Below are 19,263 nucleotides of genomic sequence, written 5' to 3' on the forward strand. Positions count from 1 at the left end.
TATGTAATGTTTATATGACCCCTTGAGAGGGTCTTTGGTCTGGTACTGGTTTAAATTGGTCAAATAACTAATTTTATGCAAATGTATACTTATTGTAAATTGTGACATAATTGATTAAAAAGCCTTCAACGGGTTAAAATAAAAAAATACATGTTTAATATTTTTGTTCAGGATTGTTAGTTGAAAAATTTGAGCAAAAAAACTAAACATGTTTAAAAAATCCAAAACGTTTAAAACTTTTATGACCTGTGTATTGTCGAATAACTGTCATTGCATTGTACACCTGTGAAAGAATTGGACATTAAAATTTAAACATTTGAAATAAAAAAATAAAGAAATGTCTTCGGAAAAATGTTTGTACAATGGAGTAATACAACAAAAATAATGGCAAAAATACAGCAAAAAAATACTGAAAGGACAAAAAAGTTAGCCTTTGTCCTTGAGGGCCAAACAAGCAAAAGTCTTTATCATTATGAGTAGTATGCATTCAAACAGTAGTACCTCAACTTACAAACTAAATTGGCTCAGTGATGGAGCTCTTAGCTCACACTTGCATCTTAAATCACCGTCTCCTTTTGAAATTAATTGAAATCAATTTGTTTGGTGTTTGGTCCCCACCAAACTGCACACTTTTAACATGTATCATGGCTTTGGAAAAGAAAAAGACTATTTTTAGAACACAAATATTGTAGAAAATACAGTTTGTAATACAATAGAATGCAATATTAACAAGTACAGTAGTTTTTTGAAGTAATGTAGTAATATTGTACTGAAGAGTGGACCTTTACGGTATCTTCTTCCAGCTGCTTCTCTGTCAAACACACCATCTGCAGTTTCTCCAAATTTTCAAGGATAAATGTCTGCATTTACTGTAGATATCATTTTGCCATCCTTTGCTAGCGTTAGACTCATTCTGCTTCAGTATGGTGAAGACTCGCTTCAATTGTTTTGCCATGTTGGCGAAACGCTCAGTCATGATTTTGATGATTTCTTTCTTTAATTCAATGAATATCCGACACTGTTTCTCAGCAGTGTCCTTCACATTCGTTTTCTTCCTTCCCATGCTTGGAAAACAAAGTTATGTCGATCTTGAGGTAGTTTTGCTTACAATTTTAAACATAACAACTAACTGAGGGACAGCTCCCATCTCAAAACACTCCTAAGTAGAGGCACTCATTAGTTCAGGGGTCACCAACGCGGTGCCCGCGAGCACCAGGTCGCCCGTAAGGACCAGATGAGTCGCCCGCTGGCCTGTTCTAAAAATAGCTCAAACAGCAGTACTTACCAATGAGCTGCCTCTATTTTTAAAATTGTATTTATTTACTAGCAAGCTGGTCTCGCTTTGCTCGACATTTTTAATTCTAAGAGAGACAAAACACAAATAGAATTTGAAAATCCAAGAAAATATTTTAAAGACTTGGTCTTCACTTGTTTAAATAAATTCATTTATTTTTTTTACTTTGCTTTTTATAACTCTCAGAAAGACCATGTTAGAGAAAAAATACAACCTTAAAAATGATTTTAGGATTTCTAAACACATATACCTTTTTACCTTTTAAATTCCTTCCTCTTCTTTCCTGACAATTTAAATCAATGTTGAAGTACATTTTTTTTTTTTATTGTAAAGAATAATAAATACATTTTTATTTAATTCTTCATCCTAGCTTCTGTTTTTTCGACGAAGAATATTTCTGAAATATTTCTTCACTTACTACGATTAAAATAAAAAAATATATATATTCTGGCAAATCTAGAAAATCCTTAGAATCAAATTGAAATCTTATTTCAAAGTCTTTTGAATTTCTTTTAAATTTTTTGTTCTGGAAAATGTAGAAAAAATAATGATTTGTCTTTGTTAGAAATATAACTTGGTCCAATTTGTTATATATTATAACAAAGTGCAAATTGGATTTTAACCTATTTAAAACATGTCATCAAAATGTTAAAATTAATCTTAATCAGGAAAAAATTACTAATGATGTTCCATAATTGATTTCTTTACATTTTTTTCAAAAAGATTCGAATTAGCTAGTTTTTCTTTTAATTTTTTCGGTTGAATTTTGAATTTTAAATAGGAGAAATTGAAGATAAACTCTGTTTCAAAATTGAATTTTAATTTTTTTTTGTGTGTTCTCCTCTTTTAAACCGTTCAATTAAGTGTTTTTTTTTTCATCATTTATTCTCTACAAAAAACCTCCCGTAAAAGGAAAAAAAAGGTACGGCGGAATGACGGACAGAAATACCCATTTTTTTTTATTTATTTCGATTTATTTATTAAAGGTAAATTGAGCAAATTGGTTATTTCTGGCAATTTATTTAGGTGTGAATCAAACTGGTAGCCCTTCGCATTAATCAGTACCCAAGAAGTAGCTCTTGGTTTCAAAAAGGTTGGTGACCCCTGCATTAGTTGATGTCCAATTGTAGTACACTAGGAAAGGGATTCACAAGGCCCAATTTGTCGCGGTTTGCCTGACACATAAAACGTGACGAATTGGGAGGGTGCACTATCCACAATAGCCACTAGTTGGCAGTAGAGAATGTGTTTTGTGGCGATTTCAACTTTGACCGCACCGTCAGTTGCTATGTAGAGTGGCGCTTTCCATCATTTTCAGCAGACTGCATTGCAAAATGATTAACTCACCCCCTTCCAATAGAGATCCCCCAAGTATTATGGGCTGTATGAATACCTTCCTTACTGTATACATTTTGGCGTGTCTTATTTAAGCTTTGGAAACAATTTCTTGATCAAAGTGCATCCAAAGAAGTTTCAGCGTAATCTGCAGCACAAAATACAACACTGAAACATAACATTTCAATTCGGAGGTTCAGAATGGGTTATAATATAGGACTGCTGTGCCAGCTCCAGCTAGGGTTTTCAACAAAAACAATTTCTAAGATTTAGATTTTGAGATAATGAGAGGTCGGAATATAGGACACAACATTCGGGTATTCTCATCGTTGTTTGATAATGAAGTATTTTTTTCATGGAAACATTCTCATTAGTAGCCAACCAAAGCATTTTGAATAACAATGTTTGGCCCTTAAGTTTGTGATGATCAGGTTACAAAAGGTTGCATTAGCATATGCAAGGAAATGCTCAGATAATTTCATATGAGGACAGCTGAAACTTCCCCGAGTAATTATTTTGTTGTGCAGAAACCTTTATAATTTCATACCAATGATGCTGACTGCTCATTTGTGCAGCCTTCTTCGCTGCCCATGTAAGCTTTAACTGGAAATTAGTGTTCATTTCTATGGTGTGGAAGTATCCTAATGTGCATCATGTCATCAAGTGACTGCAACATGATGTGGATTAACATAAATCATCACTGCAATTTGCCGCCGCCGTCTCGAATGTCAGAGCCTGTAATGTCCATGGACAGAGGAGACGCTCTCATTAACACTTAACCCCAAACACAGGCATTCTGTAATGTTCTACTACTCACACACTTTGCATGTTGCACTAAATTCGTTGACCCACATTCCTGGAGTAGTCAGTAAGCTCAGAAAAAAAAAAGACACCAGTCCTATTGGCACCATAACCTGACACATGAAATAATCATTTTAAGTAAAAGCAGAACATTCACACTCTTTGGAGTGAACATAGCCATTTTGTATTCAAGCCGCGTCCTGGCCCAGCATAACAAGTGTTAGACTTAAGACTTTCTGGATGTACTGCATTGCAGAGGGCCCTGCAGGAGAAGGTCCACTTTTACTGTAACTTCACTAATAATTGTGATCTGGAAGGTCTGTTTTTACAGCTACATGCAGCTGTTTCTAATATCTTTGTTCCCAATTTTAACATGAGAAACATCTCAGGACAGTGGGCCCCATTCAGCAACAATTCTAAAGAACACAATTTGTTCTTAGGCCCACTTACGAAGTTTTTAAGGATATTTTTGTATTCACCAATGTTTTCTTAGCTGATATTTGCTCCAGAGCACTCTTAGGGTGGCCTGTTTGTTTTTAAGTGTGTCAAGTTCCCTTACTTCTATTGTCTAATGTTAAATTAATATCATAGATGGATGGATGGATGGATGGATGGATGGATGCATGGATGGATGGATGGATGGATGGATGGATGGATGGATGGATGGATGGATAGATGGATAGATAGATAGATAGATAGATAGATAGATAGATAGATAGATAGATAGATAGATAGATAGATAGATAGATGCAAACTCCATTTTCATATGAGTTGGGAAATTGTGTTGGATGTAAATATATACAATTATTTACAAATCATTTTCAACCCATATTCAGTGTAATATGCTACAAAGACAACATATTTTTGCAAATAATCATTAACTTTAAAATTTGATGCCAGCAACACGTGACAAAGAAGTTGGGAAAGGTGGCAATAAATACTGATAAAGTTGAGGAATGTTCATCAAACACTTATTTGGAACATCCCACAGGTGTGCAGGCTAATTGGGAAACGGTAGGTGCCATGCTAGGGTATAAAAACCACTTCCCAAAAAAATGCTCAGTCTTTCTCAAGAAAGGATGGGGCGAGGTACACCCCTTTGTCCACAACTATGTGAGCAAATGGTCAAACAGTTTAAGAACAACGTTTGTCAAAGTGCATTTGCAAGAAATTTAGGAATTTCAACATCTACGGTCCATAATATCATCAAAAGGTTCAGAAAATCTGGAGAAATCACTCCACGTAAGCGGCATAGCCAGAAACCAACATTGAATGACCGTGACCTTCGATCCGTCAGACGGCACTGTATCAAAAACCGACATCAATCTCTAAAGGACATCACCACATGGGCTCCGGAACACTTCAGAAAACCACTGTCACTAAATACAGTTCGTCACTACATCAGTCACTGCAAGTTAAAGCTCTACTATGCAAAGCGAAAGCCATTTATCAACAACATCCAGAAACGCCACCGGCTTCTCTGGGCCCGAGATCACCTAAGATGGACTGATGCAAAGTGAAAAAGTGTTCTGTGGTCTGACGAGTCCACATTTTTTGAGTGTTGTTAAAAGTGGTGAACATGCCCTTTCCCAACTACTTTGGCACGTGTTGCAGCCATGAAATTCTAAGTTAATTATTATTTGCAGAAAAAAAATAAAGTTCATGAGTTTGAACATCAAATATGTTGTCTTTGTAGTGCATTCAAATGAATATGGGTTGAAAAGGATTTGCATATTGTTGTATTCTGTTTATATTTACATTTAACAGAATTTCCCAATTCATATGGAAATGGGGTTTGTAGATAGATAGATAGATGGATGGATGGATAGATAGATAGATAGATAGATAGATAGATAGTGTTGTGTCTGACCAGTCTTCCTCTCAGGAAATTAAAATCACTGGTCAATCCCAAATTCTTTCAGATGACGTACAGTATATGTTGAGTAAGAAGGACCATCAAGACATAATAAGAATATTATCAAGTTTTACTAAAGCTTTAGGAGACCAGTCCTACAGTCCATTAATATCGGCATCTAGAAGCGGTCTGAAAGCCAAACAGAAAGAGACAATTTATTGAATACGAAAACAGCCCCCACCCTGTCCAGAAAGGAATACAGCCTCTTTGTTCTAATACTGATAAGGTAAAAGTCTTCCACATTCCAACCCCTTCAAGGTAAAACACAGAGTTTACTTGTGGACATAACATACAAGCTTGAAGAGGACACTTAGGAAAATATTAGCTGCTTTAAACATGACTATGAATAAATAAAGAACTCTTAAAAATATATGCATTCTCCACAATATATATATATATATATATGTATATATGTATATATATATATATGTGTGTATATATATATATATATATATATATATATATATATATATATCAATCATTCTTAGATTTATTTGTATTATTTATATATATCTTTATATATTCTTAGATTAGATTTATATAGCGTTTTTCTATCAACTAGATACTCAAAGCGCTCACATTCACACCGTGGTGGTAAGCTACATTTGTAGCCACAGCTGCCCTGGGGTAGACTGACGGAACCCTGGCTGCCAATTTTCGACCTCCGACCACCACCTATCATTCTTCATTCACCAGTGTGAGCGGCACTGTGGACAAGGGTGAATTCAAATAATTTTAATGAGAGTGAATTTTTTTTTTTCTTTTGTTTACGTATCGTACACTAGTCTCTTTATTATTTTTAAAAAAATGTCTTGCCGAAGGACACAACCGCAGTCATTTGGATGGCAAGAGGTGGGACGCGAACCTGGAACCCTCAAGTTCCTGGCACAGCTGCTCGACCAACCATGTGACGTGACCAGACGTGCACAAAAAAACATAAGGAGCAAAAAAAAATATGTGTAAAGATATAAATGAACTGACTTCAGTCAATCCTTTCTCGTTTTTTTTTTTTTAATGTCCCAAGCCAGTGAGTGCTTTTATATGGTGGGGAAGGGGGAGAGTGTGCATAGCAGGACAGGACAGAAGAGCGATCCGCGCTTACATGCCAGTCTCTCCAAAAGAGTCCATTGAAACCGGATAGCTTTGCTATATTTGTCACTACCAGTTTTAACATTGATCAGATTATTCACACTTTTGAATTGTGATTATTTGCAATGAATTCCAGTAAATTGCTTGCATGATTTAAATTTACTTTAAAAAAAGGCCTCAAAATGTTGACACAAATCCAGATTTGTCGTCAGAATGTCATACAATATTTTACTTCAATGTATGTCATTACTTTGCTCAAAAGTTAGTAACAGTTTTATCTAAATTAACATTGAGGAGTATTTTTAAGCAAATTTTACCAATGAGCACACCAGTCTTAGACTCCTCCCTTGTCTTATCGTATGCATTGACCGGATCACTGACTGTATAACGACTATTCACGTAGCATGTGCGACCAAAATTAGAGCTGTCCTCATCCTGAGCATGTGATATCTGCCTTTTTTACCTGATCCAATCTGATCTTTCCCACATTTGTATCCCGGTGTTTACGTGGCTGAAGGTTGTACTCAACTGAACATTTTCTTTAAAACAGATGCATGCTCAGGGAGACAGAATTCCATATTCATAAGAACTCCAGGAGGGGGCGTGTCTTGCCAGAACACTGGCTTGAGTTTGAGAGCCAGCTGCATCAACGTCAATCCACAGTGCAAAGCCACTTTTAAGATAATAAAAATAACTGAAAAATTAACCCAACACTCGCAACTCATAAATTGGGTTATCAAAATAACCCAGCATTTTTTAGTGTTTAAAAAGACTGTTATGAGGAGTCTGAATATTCGCTAAATGTAATAATAATAAAAATGACTCCCTCACTAAGTTGAAAACAACGATCCCTTCTGCAATATCTTCTTATTCTCTGGCAGACCAGATGCGTATTGTACGACAAACTCCATTCAAAGGCAGTCCCATGATAATGTGATTATATGTGAGTGTATAACAGTCAGAATCTTAGCTTAGCACAAAATGTATATGTGGCTCTTCACAAATGTCAAACCGGTGTTCCAATAACCACATTGATAAGGTATTTAAAATACAAGCATTCTCATTTGCAAAACACATTCTTAATTATGACTTTTATGTGGTATCTTCTAAACAAACATGCATTCTACGATACTTAAAGCAAATTCCCTGTCAAAAACGTGAAAATACTAATGTACTTAAAAGCTTACATAGGGATGCTAATGTACCTAACAACATGTATGTGTTACTAGAAAGCTTTCACTGTGAAGCAGGTGCATTAGTGAAACCATACCCCATGAGCTCACTTCAAGAAAAAAACAAAGCTTGCCCTAGGCTGTGCCATCACTAGCATGACATTTATTCCTGTCCCGGTGTGTCTTAGCGCTTGGAACATGTGCCACCATATGAAGGCATTTGGCCTTTTCAGTTGTTGGACCGTGATATTCACCAGTGGTGCTAATTACGGCAACAAAAGTGCCCTGAAACATTCACGTAATAGAAAGAATTGTCAGAGTTTGTTGTTGACGAACCCCAAGATGCAGAGAAGGAGGCAGGCATTGAATAGGGAAACATGATTTGATTAAAATACGAGAACAAGAACAAAAAAATAGGGTACTAACAAAAAGCGCGCATGAGGCGGATAACAAACTAAAAGAGCTAACATGAGAGCTGGAAGATAATGAGCCTAGCGTGGAAGCTAGCAGGAGAATAAGAACAAACAAAAGGGTACTAACAAAAAGCGCACACGAGGCGGATAACAAACTAAAAGAGCTAGAATGGGAGCTAGCAGGAAACAGAAGTCGTTACTGGTAGTATGAAAACAAAAAGGGAAGCAGGGAACAAAAGACAGTAAGCTACAAACATCTACCGAAATATAGCTTACCGCTACGCTGCAATGACAAGACACAACACGACAGGAGCGACAACAATAATCCAGCACAGACTGGATGGGAAGGCAGGTTAAGATAGGAGTGGGCTGATTGACACCAGGTGTGGCCAGGTGCCAATCAGCCACAGCTGAGGGGAAACAGCGCTCAGGGAGAAACACAGGAAACCGACTAAATAAGAGCGCTGACAGGAAATACTACACACACAGAGGAAACAAAGACAAATACAGAGGAAAAAACTGAAACTTAACCAAACTGTAAGGGACAAACCTGACAGTACCCCCCTTCCCATAACGGATAACAGACGTTTTAGAACCCCTCCCCCCCAAAAAAACAGTCCAAAATCAAGTGAGGGTGGAGGGAGGACAAGGCGGTGGGTCGCCATGCCAAGTGTCCCCACACCTAGCGGGGAAGAGTCAGGTAACGACGGCGAATAGAACGCCGCTGCAATTTGCGAGGCGGTCGCCCATGAAACAACCACATCTGTGGCCGACAAGAGTATGGTGGCGCCTCCTTCTGCTGGCCCACAGGAGAGGATGGTGGCGCCCCCTGCTGCTGGTCTACCGGAGAAGATGGTGGCGCCCCCTGCTGCTGGCCCACCAGAGAAAATGGTGGCGCCCCCTGCTGCTGGCCCACCAGAGAAGATGTTGGCACCCCCTGCTGCTGGCCTACCGGAGAAGATGGTAGCTTCTGCTGGCCCACCGAAGTGCGTGGTGGAGTCTGCTGGCCCACCGGAGTGCATGGTGGCGTCTGCTGGCCCAACAGAGTGAGTGGTGGCGTCTGCTGGCCCACCGGAGTGCGTGGTGGCGCCATAGGTTGCATACCCACCGGAGATGATGGGGCTGTAGGTTTCAGACCCACCGGCGGTGATGACGCCGTAGGTTTCAGACCCACCAGAGGTGAAGGTGGCGTCTGCCGGCCCACCGGAGATAATGGTGGCGTTTGCCGGCCCACCGGACATGATGGCGCCGTCTGTTGCAGACCAACTGGGACGAGAAGTAGCTGTGCCTCCCCATCTGCACAGCTACTGATAGCCCCCCCCTCAAGGGACGGTTCCAAGACGTTCCCAGATAGGCCCACAGACAACAGGGGTGGGTGGGAGAGGGCTTGAAAAGCGGGCAAACTTTTCTTTAAATTACCCATTAGTTTTAATGCTGAATTAAGCCTCTCTGCCATAGACATCTGTGCGGGGTTCGAATTTGGCTGGAATATTCTGTCAGAGTTTGTTGTTGACGAACCCCAAGATGCAGAAAAGGAGGCAGGCATTGAATAGGGAAACATGATTTAATTAAAATACGAGAACAAGAACAAAAAAAAGGATACTAACAAAAAGCGCGCACGAGGCGGATAACAAACCAAAAGAGCTAGCATGGGAGCTGGAAGATAACGAGCATAGCGTGGAAGCTAGTAGGAGTTCAAGAACAAACAAAAGGGTACTAACAAAAAGCGCGCTCGAGGCGGATAACAACCTAAAAGAGCTAGCATTGAAGCTAGCAGGAAACAGAAGTTGTTACTTGTAGTATGAAAACAAAACGTAAGCAGGGAACAAATGACAGTAAGCTACAAACAGCTACCGAAATATAGTTTACCGCTACGCTGCAATGACAAGACACGAAACGACATGACGCGACAGGAGCGACAACAATAATCCAGCACAGCCTGAATGGTAAGGCAGGTTAAAATATGAGCGGGCTGATTGGCACCAGGTGTGGCCAGGTGCCAATCAGCCACAGATAAGGGGAAACAGCGCTCAGGGAGAAAGACAGGAAACAGACTAAATAAGAGCGCTGACAGGAAATTATACACACAAAGAGGAAACAAAGACAAATGTAGAGGAACAAACTAAAACATAACCAAACTGTCAGGGACGAACCTGACAAGAATGCCACCATAATTAATGTAATTACACTTGTTGTTTGTTGGTTTATGCTATTGACCCCAAATAGGAGACAAACTCGGAATAGCACTACTTCCTATTTTATTCAATAAAGTGTCTGTTCCTGGTAAAGTTGTTCTAGTTCAACACCCACGAATAATGGGGTCCTATGCACAGCTTGTGATCTGTATATAGGGGAGGGATGGCCATGCACTAGATGCTACCAGACACACACAACACACAGTTATAGAAATGTTACACTTGTTTAGGTTCGTTATAAAATGCACAGGGCGTCGATCAATCAGCTAACAATCTACAGTATCAGGCTTTTTTTCTTGTAAAAAGTATGTGATCGCCATCGTCTATTAATGCTTTTTAATGCTGACACCATTTTTTTTTTTTCCCCCGATTGACAAGTGGCTAGCAGCTAATTATGTGTCTCCATACACAGTGTGGAGCCACTCCCGTATTATTAATAATAATAAACTCCATTATCACTGAAAGACAAGGCTAAACATCTTACACACCGAGAGCAGGCTAGGAGCAGGCATGTTTGAGTTAAGCTAATCACTAAGATAGCTTCAAACAAGAAGATTAGTTAAAGGTCTAGAGCAGGGATGTCAAATATGCGGCCCGCGGGCCACATCAGGTGCGCAAACAGGTTCAATGCGACCCGTGAGACAAGTTTAAGTGTAAAATAGAGCTGCATTTTTTTAATTAAAAAATTGCTGTTCCAAATGTGTCCACTGGATGTCGCAATAGTAATTATGTTAGGCAAGCAAATAGTTAATACCAGGGGGAGAAAGTATACCAAGCAAGAGGTACACGGTGCTGCGATTCCTCCCCCTCGACCCACCGTAAAACAAACAGGAGAAAATTAAACAATTGGTAACCCCTCTTAAAATGCTGGATGAGACTCTGCACATTGACTGCATTACAATGGTTCAGATCCTACCTGTCAGAAAGGTCCTTCGCTGTCAGGCTGGGGGACGCCACCTCTTTTTCTGTTCGGCTTTATTGTGGTGTCCCCCAGGGATCTATTCTAGGCCCCATCCTGTTCATTCTATATCTCCTCCCTCTTGGAGAGATTTTTAGGAGGCATGGAGTGTCTTATCCTGCGATGAGGTGGTGACTTGTCCAGGGTGTACGCCGCCTTCCGCCCGATTTTAGCTGAGATAGGCACCAGCTCTCCCCGCGACCCCAAAGGGAATAAGCAGTAGAAAATGGATGGATGAATGGATGGAGTGTCCTATCACTTTTATGCGGAGGACTGCCAAATTTATATGCCGATTTCAAAAGGCCACGACCCCCTCAAACGCCTTCTCAACTGTCTATGCGACTTCAAGGCTTGGTTAGCCCAGAATTTTTTAATAATGAATGAGGGAAAATCTGAAATTTTAGTTTTTGGTCCGGCCCTCACTGACTTGGGACCATTACAAAAATATGTGCGTCCCAAGGTCACAAGCCTTGGCGTCACTATACATAGCGATTTTAAACTTGACAAACAAGTCAACGGCGTTTTAAAATCCTGTTTTTATCATCTTCGTCTTTTAACAAAGGTAAAACCGTTTTTATCTTTTAACCTTTTTGAACAAGTCGTGCATGCTTTTATTTCAAGTCGCCTGGACTACTCCAATGCACTTTATGCTGGCATTAGCCAAAAAGCTCTCTCCTGGTTGCAGTTAGTCCAGAGCGCATCAGCACGACTTTTAACAGGGGCCAGGAAACGCCAGCATATAACCCCAATCCTTGAGAGTTTGCACTGGCTCCCTGTTCATTTTAGATTTGATTTTAAAACCTTGCTCTTTGTTTTTAAAGCTGTACATGGACTGGCACCTCAGTATATCTCAGACCTCATCCAAACTTACAATCGTGCTCTAACGCTCTGAGGTCCGAGAGCCAGCTCCAGCTCGTGGTGCCCAAGACGAGACTTAAAACCAGGGGAGCCTACAGGGCCTTCTCTGCGGTCGGCCCTAAGCTCTGGAACACTCTGCCCCTCCATTATTGGACTGCTCCCACAGTGGAATGTTTTAAGTCTCGTCTTAAGACCCATTTTTATTCTCTGGCTTTTAACACTACGTGAGTTGTGTGGTCAATCAATCAATGATCAATCAATGTTTATTTATATAGCCCCAAATCACAAATGTCTCAAAGGACTGCACAAATCATTACGACTACAACATCCTCGGAAGAACCCACAAAAGGGCAAGGAAAACTCACACCCAGTGGGCAGGGAGAATTCACATTCAGTGGGACGCCAGCGACAATGCTGACTATGAGAAACCTTGGAGAGGACCTCAGATGTGGGCAACCCCCCCCCTCTAGGGGACCGAAAGCAATGGATGTCGAGCGGGTCTAACATGATACTGTGAAAGTTCAATCCATAGTGGCTCCAAGACAGCAGTGAGAGTCCCGTCCACAGGAAACCATCTCAAGCGGATCAGCAGCGTAGAGATGTCCCCAACCGATACAGGCGAGCGGTCCATCCTGGGTCCCGACGAGCGGTCCATCCTGGGTCTCGACTCTGGACAGTCAGTACTTCATCCATGGTCATCGGACCGGACCCCCTCCACAAGGGAGGGGGGGACATAGGAGAAAGAAAAGAAGCGGCAGATCAACTGGTCTAAAAAGGAGGTCTATTTAAAGGCTAGAGTATACAGATGAGTTTTAAGATGAGACTTAAATGCTTCTACTGGTCCTCTGTTGCCCTCTGTGTTTTAAAATGTGTTTTTTTATTTACTGTTTTAATTGGTTCCACCCTTAAAATCGTTTTTAATCATATTTATTTTATGTTGTTTTTTATGGGTTTTATATATATATATTTTTATTTTTTGATTTTATTCGGGCATTGGTGGAGCTCAGGATAGTATTTGAATATTGTTTTTAATATTGTTGTGCAGCACTTTGGAATATTTTGTTGTTCAAATGTGCTATATAAATAAAGTGTATTGGATTGGATTGATATATCCATCCATCCATTTTCTACCGCTTATTCCCTTTCGGGGTTGCGGGGGGCGCTGGCGCCTATCTCAGCTACAATCGGGCGGAAGGCAGGGACAAGTCGCCACCTCATCGCAGGGCCAACACAGATAGACAGACAACATTCACACTCACATTCACACACTAGGGCCAATTTAGTGTTGCCAATTAACCTATCAGTTCTGTGAATTTTTTTTTTTTTGTGCAAATTGAAAGAAATTTAACAGTGTGTGATTTACTCCAATACTGTCAGTCTTTTAAGTTTTTATTTTTGGTTTGTTGAAATCCACAGCTGTTATTTTTCTATCAATACACAGTGATGCCTGGAAGGCAAGGAGTAACTCAACCCTCTTGAATAGTTTGTACCTCAGTTTGTAAACTATGTGGAAATTACAAAATACATTTCATACATGGAATAGCTTTTATTTATGCTTTATTTAGTTTTTTGTTCAATCCTAGATGGGCTGTGACTTAAAGTTAATTTGCTTTCTATATACTGTACACTGATACAAAGTCTATGTTCATTGTGTTCTTCATGGTGTTTTTGAAACGGCACCGTTTTTTTCCACCGAAACTTAATACTTTTGACAAAAGCGTTTTGTCAAAAGGACTATTTTCAGAACGGGCTTGTTCTATATCAATCCGAAGTTGTTGCAGTTGGATATTTTTAAGTTATTATGCCATGATTTTACCCGTCCGGCCCTCGTGGGAATAGATTTTGTTGATGTATCAACTGTTTGTGTATCAACATTGTCAGTACACAACACTTAAGAGGAGGACGGATCGATCCATAAATTGGTGATGTCAATACCAAGGTTAGCATCAGTGTATGACCGATATCAGGGGGATTAAGTCGATATTTTGAATTTATCAAAATCTCTTTTTCTCTTTGTTTTTGTTAACGTTTACAAACTCGGAATCATGCCTTCGACATAGGAGGACTTTGAGGGGGAAAATCTAAGGATTTAAAGGGAGTAGTAAATAGTTGTTTTTGCGTTTGTTTAGGTATTGTTTAGTATCGACTATGAACAATTGTATTTAATAAAATAGAAAAAGGAACTAGTTTAGGAATTGTTAAACTATCAATACAGTTTAACAATTTTTTTTAAATATTCTTAACTCTTCTCTGACATTGTCAGTCAAAACTGCTCAATTTTAATTGATCTTTACATATGCAACCATTTTTTATTAAAGCTCTTGTATTGGTTTTCGATCGATTGTGTAGCTCTGCCTTGTTTTATGACTGTTGAATATATACCGGGCTATAACAAAATATCGTGCACGTTATTTGCATATGGCAGCCTGTCTAACCCCCCAAATATAACTGAAAAATATTAATAAGACTATTCAGAGGTTAAATCTCAGTTAATTTGAATTGTCTCTAACTTAATGTTTTCTCCTTTTTAGTTCGGTCCACATGGAGGAGGCCTCTGTGATGCAGGGTGCCCAAGGAATGCTGGTCCAGAATTGGCCCACTGTGTCTAGTGCTGCAGGTGAGTGATAATACTGTATGTCTAACAGGGGGTGTGAGGTATTTACATTATTAAAAGTTAAATTCTTAGTTTACTTTTCTGAGAAACAACAATTTCCAAAATAATATAAAAAATGACCACTGGTCACTGAGGACACTGGTTCCCATGTAAAAGTTGAAAGGCACTTAACTGTACATTATTGTTTTACACTGAATTGCATTTGCATTGTTACTTTAAAGACATCAACTGTAAGTTATTGTTTTATATACAGTATATTCTTCAAACAGTCGATTATTCTGCACAAGTATTTGCACTTAAGAATACTTGTTTGTAGTAAAAAAAAAAAAATATGATTAAAAGTTAGAACATGTTAGCATTATGTTTTTGTTAAATCGCAGTAAGCGTGTTTATATGTATACATAAAACTAGTGGAAAGTCTCATAACTAAGGCTGTCAAAAAACAAACAAATATAAACAAAACAAAACAAAACAAAAAAAATATATATATATATACATATATACATAAAAAAATATACATGTATATATTTTAATTATTATTTTGCATAAAGTTGTTATTAGAATACTCACTACTTTTTGTTATACAATGTAGGCTCCAGCGACCCTGAAAGGGACAAACGGTAGACGGTGGAGATATATATATATATATATATATATATATATATATATATATATATATATGTATATATGTATGTGTGGGGAAAAATCACAAGACTACTTCATCTCTACAGAACTGTTTCATGAGGGGTTCCCTCAATCATCAGGAGATTATATATATATATAGTGAGATAGCTAATAATTAAGGCTGTCATAAATAACAACTTTATGCATGCTATTAATGACAAACAATATTGCATTAATCATGGATATGTACATGTTAATCACATAATTTATTGTGTTTTTGTAACTTCTTATCTATTCCAACAATAATCTTGTGTTTGTTTCCAAATATTGAGGTGTTTTTTTAACACCACATAAGGGTTAATTGAAATCTTGCAAGCGAGTAATACCTAATGTTAAGTTGGAATCATCTGATTTAAAAAAATGTACGCTTTAAAAACACTTTTTCAATGACAATCAATTAATTGTATATTTACAATAGGTCAATAGCTAATAATAAACCAGCTGTGGGCTGAAAATGGACACCCCTGGTTTAAAGGATCACAATTGTGTGTTGTTGTTTTTGCAGTTGTGTGACTGTTAAACAAAGTTAATCTATAATAACAAACATATTTCTCACAGATTATCAAATAATAACATGAGCACCACCCCCATTAAGTTAATTTATGCATATTGCAACACATTGGATTTCTTACATATTTAAGACAACAACAAGGACAATACGATCTGGCTTGGTTGTTGCTTGTCTGGACCCCTAGATGCAGAGACGGCAGGGAAGTCCAGGTAAAATTAACTCATTAACACACCTAAATAGTGCATCGGGAAGTTCACAGGAAGCATAGTAAAAGCAATGCAGATAAAAGCAAACAAACAAACCATGAATTGATTAACGTGGACCCCGACTTAAACAAGTTGAAAAACGTATTCGGGTGTTACCATTTAGTGGTCAATTGTACAGAATATGTACTGAACTGTGCAATCTACTAATAAAAGTTTCAATCAATCAATCAATCAATCAATCAATCAATCAAAGAAAGTAATCCGGGCATAAAAAGCATCCTGTTTGGCAACCAGGGACACGTGTGTCTTGATTGCCAATCAGGGATGGATGAGGGAGCCAGTGTTCAAACAACAGAAGTGATGGAGGCAAACAGGAAGTGGAAAAGAAAAGAAAAGCACTGGACAGAAAATAAATACAGAAACTAAAGGAACCGAATAATACAGTCCAAACTGTCATGCAAGATCATGATACGTAGCTCAGAATGCACATCTACATATGGCACACAAATGTCATAAACAGTTAAAGAAAAACCAATGTAAGTTTTTAAACAAAAAACACACATTTCCACAATAGCTACCTTCATGCATTCTGTTAACAGGAATGTTGTATTTAGTTGTGCAACAGGGCAAGTAATTTCATTCCTGAGTGCTCCGACATATTTGAATACTACTTTTACCAGAAAGAACAATGTTGACCTATTTTCTTATGTCTCAGAAATATGCAAAAATGGTGTGAATTAGGGAAAAAAAAGAGCCACTGATTAGCTTCATTATATTACATTTGGCAGTAAATTGTGTTCAGAGCTAAGCTGAGCAACTTACAATCCTGAGGGATGAGTACTGAAACACAGATAAACAACTGCTGTGCTGAGATTTGCAAACTGAAACAGATGTTTTTGTTCACTTTTTTAAATCCAAACAGGGAATGATTTGCGCAGTGTGGGTGGCAAAGTTGAACATCTGTGGCAACACAAGCAGTGTAAATACTGCCGACCTCAAACATGACCCCTCGCTTCATTATTTACACACACTGACTAATGACTGAGAAATAGCTTCACAGTGGTTGCTTCCAAAGAGCATTTTCGGTGCACTTCTTCATCCCTTCCCTCCTTCCTTTATCCTATCATTGATTTTTTTTTTTTTTTTGCCAGGGCATTAGAAATTAGAGCGTAGGTACAGACTCCTCTGTGAGACATTTTATCACATTCACTCAGTGGTAAAATATGTGCTGCTGTCTGGCACTGGAGGCATATTTATGTATATATAATTTCATTCCTGAATGGTGGGTTAGACATACAATCTGTACTTGTTGACAGTTGTTAGAGCAGATGGAAATCTGCCTCCTTGGCCATGCATGTCTTCAAATACTGTCTTCAAGAAGCGTGCATTTGCGCTATCAGAAGTGCATCGTTGCATGAGGATAATATTTTGTTGGACGTGGATCAGTGCGGACACGCAGTTGCAGGTTCATCCTTTTTAATATGCATGAAGAGGAGAAGCTTTTTTTCTCTTCCCTTTTTTTTTTTTGGAGAAAAGTCTGCAGTGAAGTGTTATCGCTATTTATCTAATGCCAGAGAGTGGCAGAAGCTCTTATCAGTAATAAGAAAAAGTAGCAAACTCCTTAACACTGAAAGTCATTTGGAAGAGGGTACAAAAGAGGGGTGATGGCGGGGGTGGTGGGGGAGCAAGGTGGGAGGGGGTTGGACAATGAGAAAAGGTTAAGAGGATTGGCAAGTTTCTGCAGTGGTGTTGTTGCTAGGGAACACCATGTGACTTGTTGCCTGGCAACACTGTCTAACTGAGCGATTGCTGCAGCAGCCGCACCCTCCATCAGCGGGGAGTGGGCGAAGGCAGTTCCCATGGCAACCGGTCATATCTCTCAATGGAAGAATTAGACACCGAAAGGAGGACGGAACCGTGTCAAGGACAGGTGGAAAATAACCTGGAGAAAAGGAAAAAAAAACGACACATATATTATGCAAGCTTTATATAATTATTACGGAAACCATCAGAAATGAGGAGGGAGATAACATGAAATGTGCTTCAACAGGTTACTATACAGCCCCTTATCTACAGCAGGTGTCATTGCAACCACCTCAAGGAGCCATCCAGCCCGGTTTAGCTGCAGCTACTCCTATAATCCATTTCTGATGCATGTTTTTACTGTGAAATATAGGCTAGAGTGAGGCAGTCGCTGAATCACAATTAGGCTACCCAGTTTCACAAGCTAAGCACATACACATACACACACACACACAGTAACATATCTTTTGCATACCTACACTTAGAAAATATGCACGTTATTAAAGTCGCCATTGGACTGATAATTTGCCTTATTTGACTAAGAAGTTGCTGCAACATCATCAAATGCACCTATGAATATTGCATTAAAGTTGCTAAATAACTGCAGTGTTATGCTGTGGAAAGGGTTACAAAAATCCTACAAAAATTCTTTCAAGAACTCTAAAACACATGAATCAATGGTTTTGACTATATAACATTGTTTGAGTAAAATTAACATTGGGATTTTTTTTTTTTTTTTTGGGCAAAAAAGTTATTGTTCCTTTAAGTCCTTACAAAAAGTAATGCAAGTGTTTTTTATTATGCTAGCGCTGTCCTCTACACTGATTGCCACTCAGCACAAGTGTTTCCTGATTGCCAATCAGGGGCCGGTGAGGGACCTAGCTCTCAGACAGAAGTGGTAGTAAAATGATACAAATAGGAAATGGAACAAAAATAAAAACGCTGGATAGGAAATGAAAATAAATACCAAAAACCCTTAATAACGAGTTACAAAGGTTCTTCATTTAGCTGCTGACGTTTGCAGTTTCATATTGGGTCATTTCCGCTATTTTTTTCAAAACTATTTTTAATTTACTTATTAATTTACTTGTAATATTTGATTACTTTCTGTTGTAACTGGGTAATGTATCAATTCTATCGATAAATATGAGTTGTTTCTTGCAGACGATCTAAAAAAGTAATGTATATTTTTTTCTCTTGTTGCTCCAGCATTCTTTTGGCCCCCATGAGCTTCGTTAGCCCTCGCTCTCGCCCTTACTTCCTTAGCGGAGATTCAAAACATTTTACTGACGTCGTGTATGATTTGCGTCCCGTCCTTTAAATATGCATGGTGGTCAAGCTAACTCTGTTCCTAATGGGTACAAGGCGCCATTAGGCTTTTCTCGAAGAAAAAATGCCCTATGCTTGCGTTGTTT

At 38.7% G+C, this 19,263-nt stretch overlaps 1 protein-coding gene across 2 annotated transcripts in view; it reads left to right on the plus strand.

Moving 5' to 3' along the window:
- LOC133551279 (protocadherin alpha-C2-like) overlaps nucleotides 1-19,263 on the plus strand; it is a 54,475-nt gene that overhangs the window by 14,980 nt on the left and 20,232 nt on the right. For both annotated transcript variants that reach the window (XM_061897831.1, XM_061897832.1), the window contains one exon: nucleotides 14,562-14,647. In XM_061897831.1, the coding sequence (XP_061753815.1) occupies nucleotides 14,562-14,647 (86 nt within the window). The remainder of the gene's footprint in view (nucleotides 1-14,561; nucleotides 14,648-19,263) is intronic.

This window comes from Nerophis ophidion, linkage group LG04 (assembly GCF_033978795.1).
Source record: "Nerophis ophidion isolate RoL-2023_Sa linkage group LG04, RoL_Noph_v1.0, whole genome shotgun sequence".
In the NCBI taxonomy this organism is placed as follows: Eukaryota; Metazoa; Chordata; class Actinopteri; order Syngnathiformes; family Syngnathidae; genus Nerophis; species Nerophis ophidion.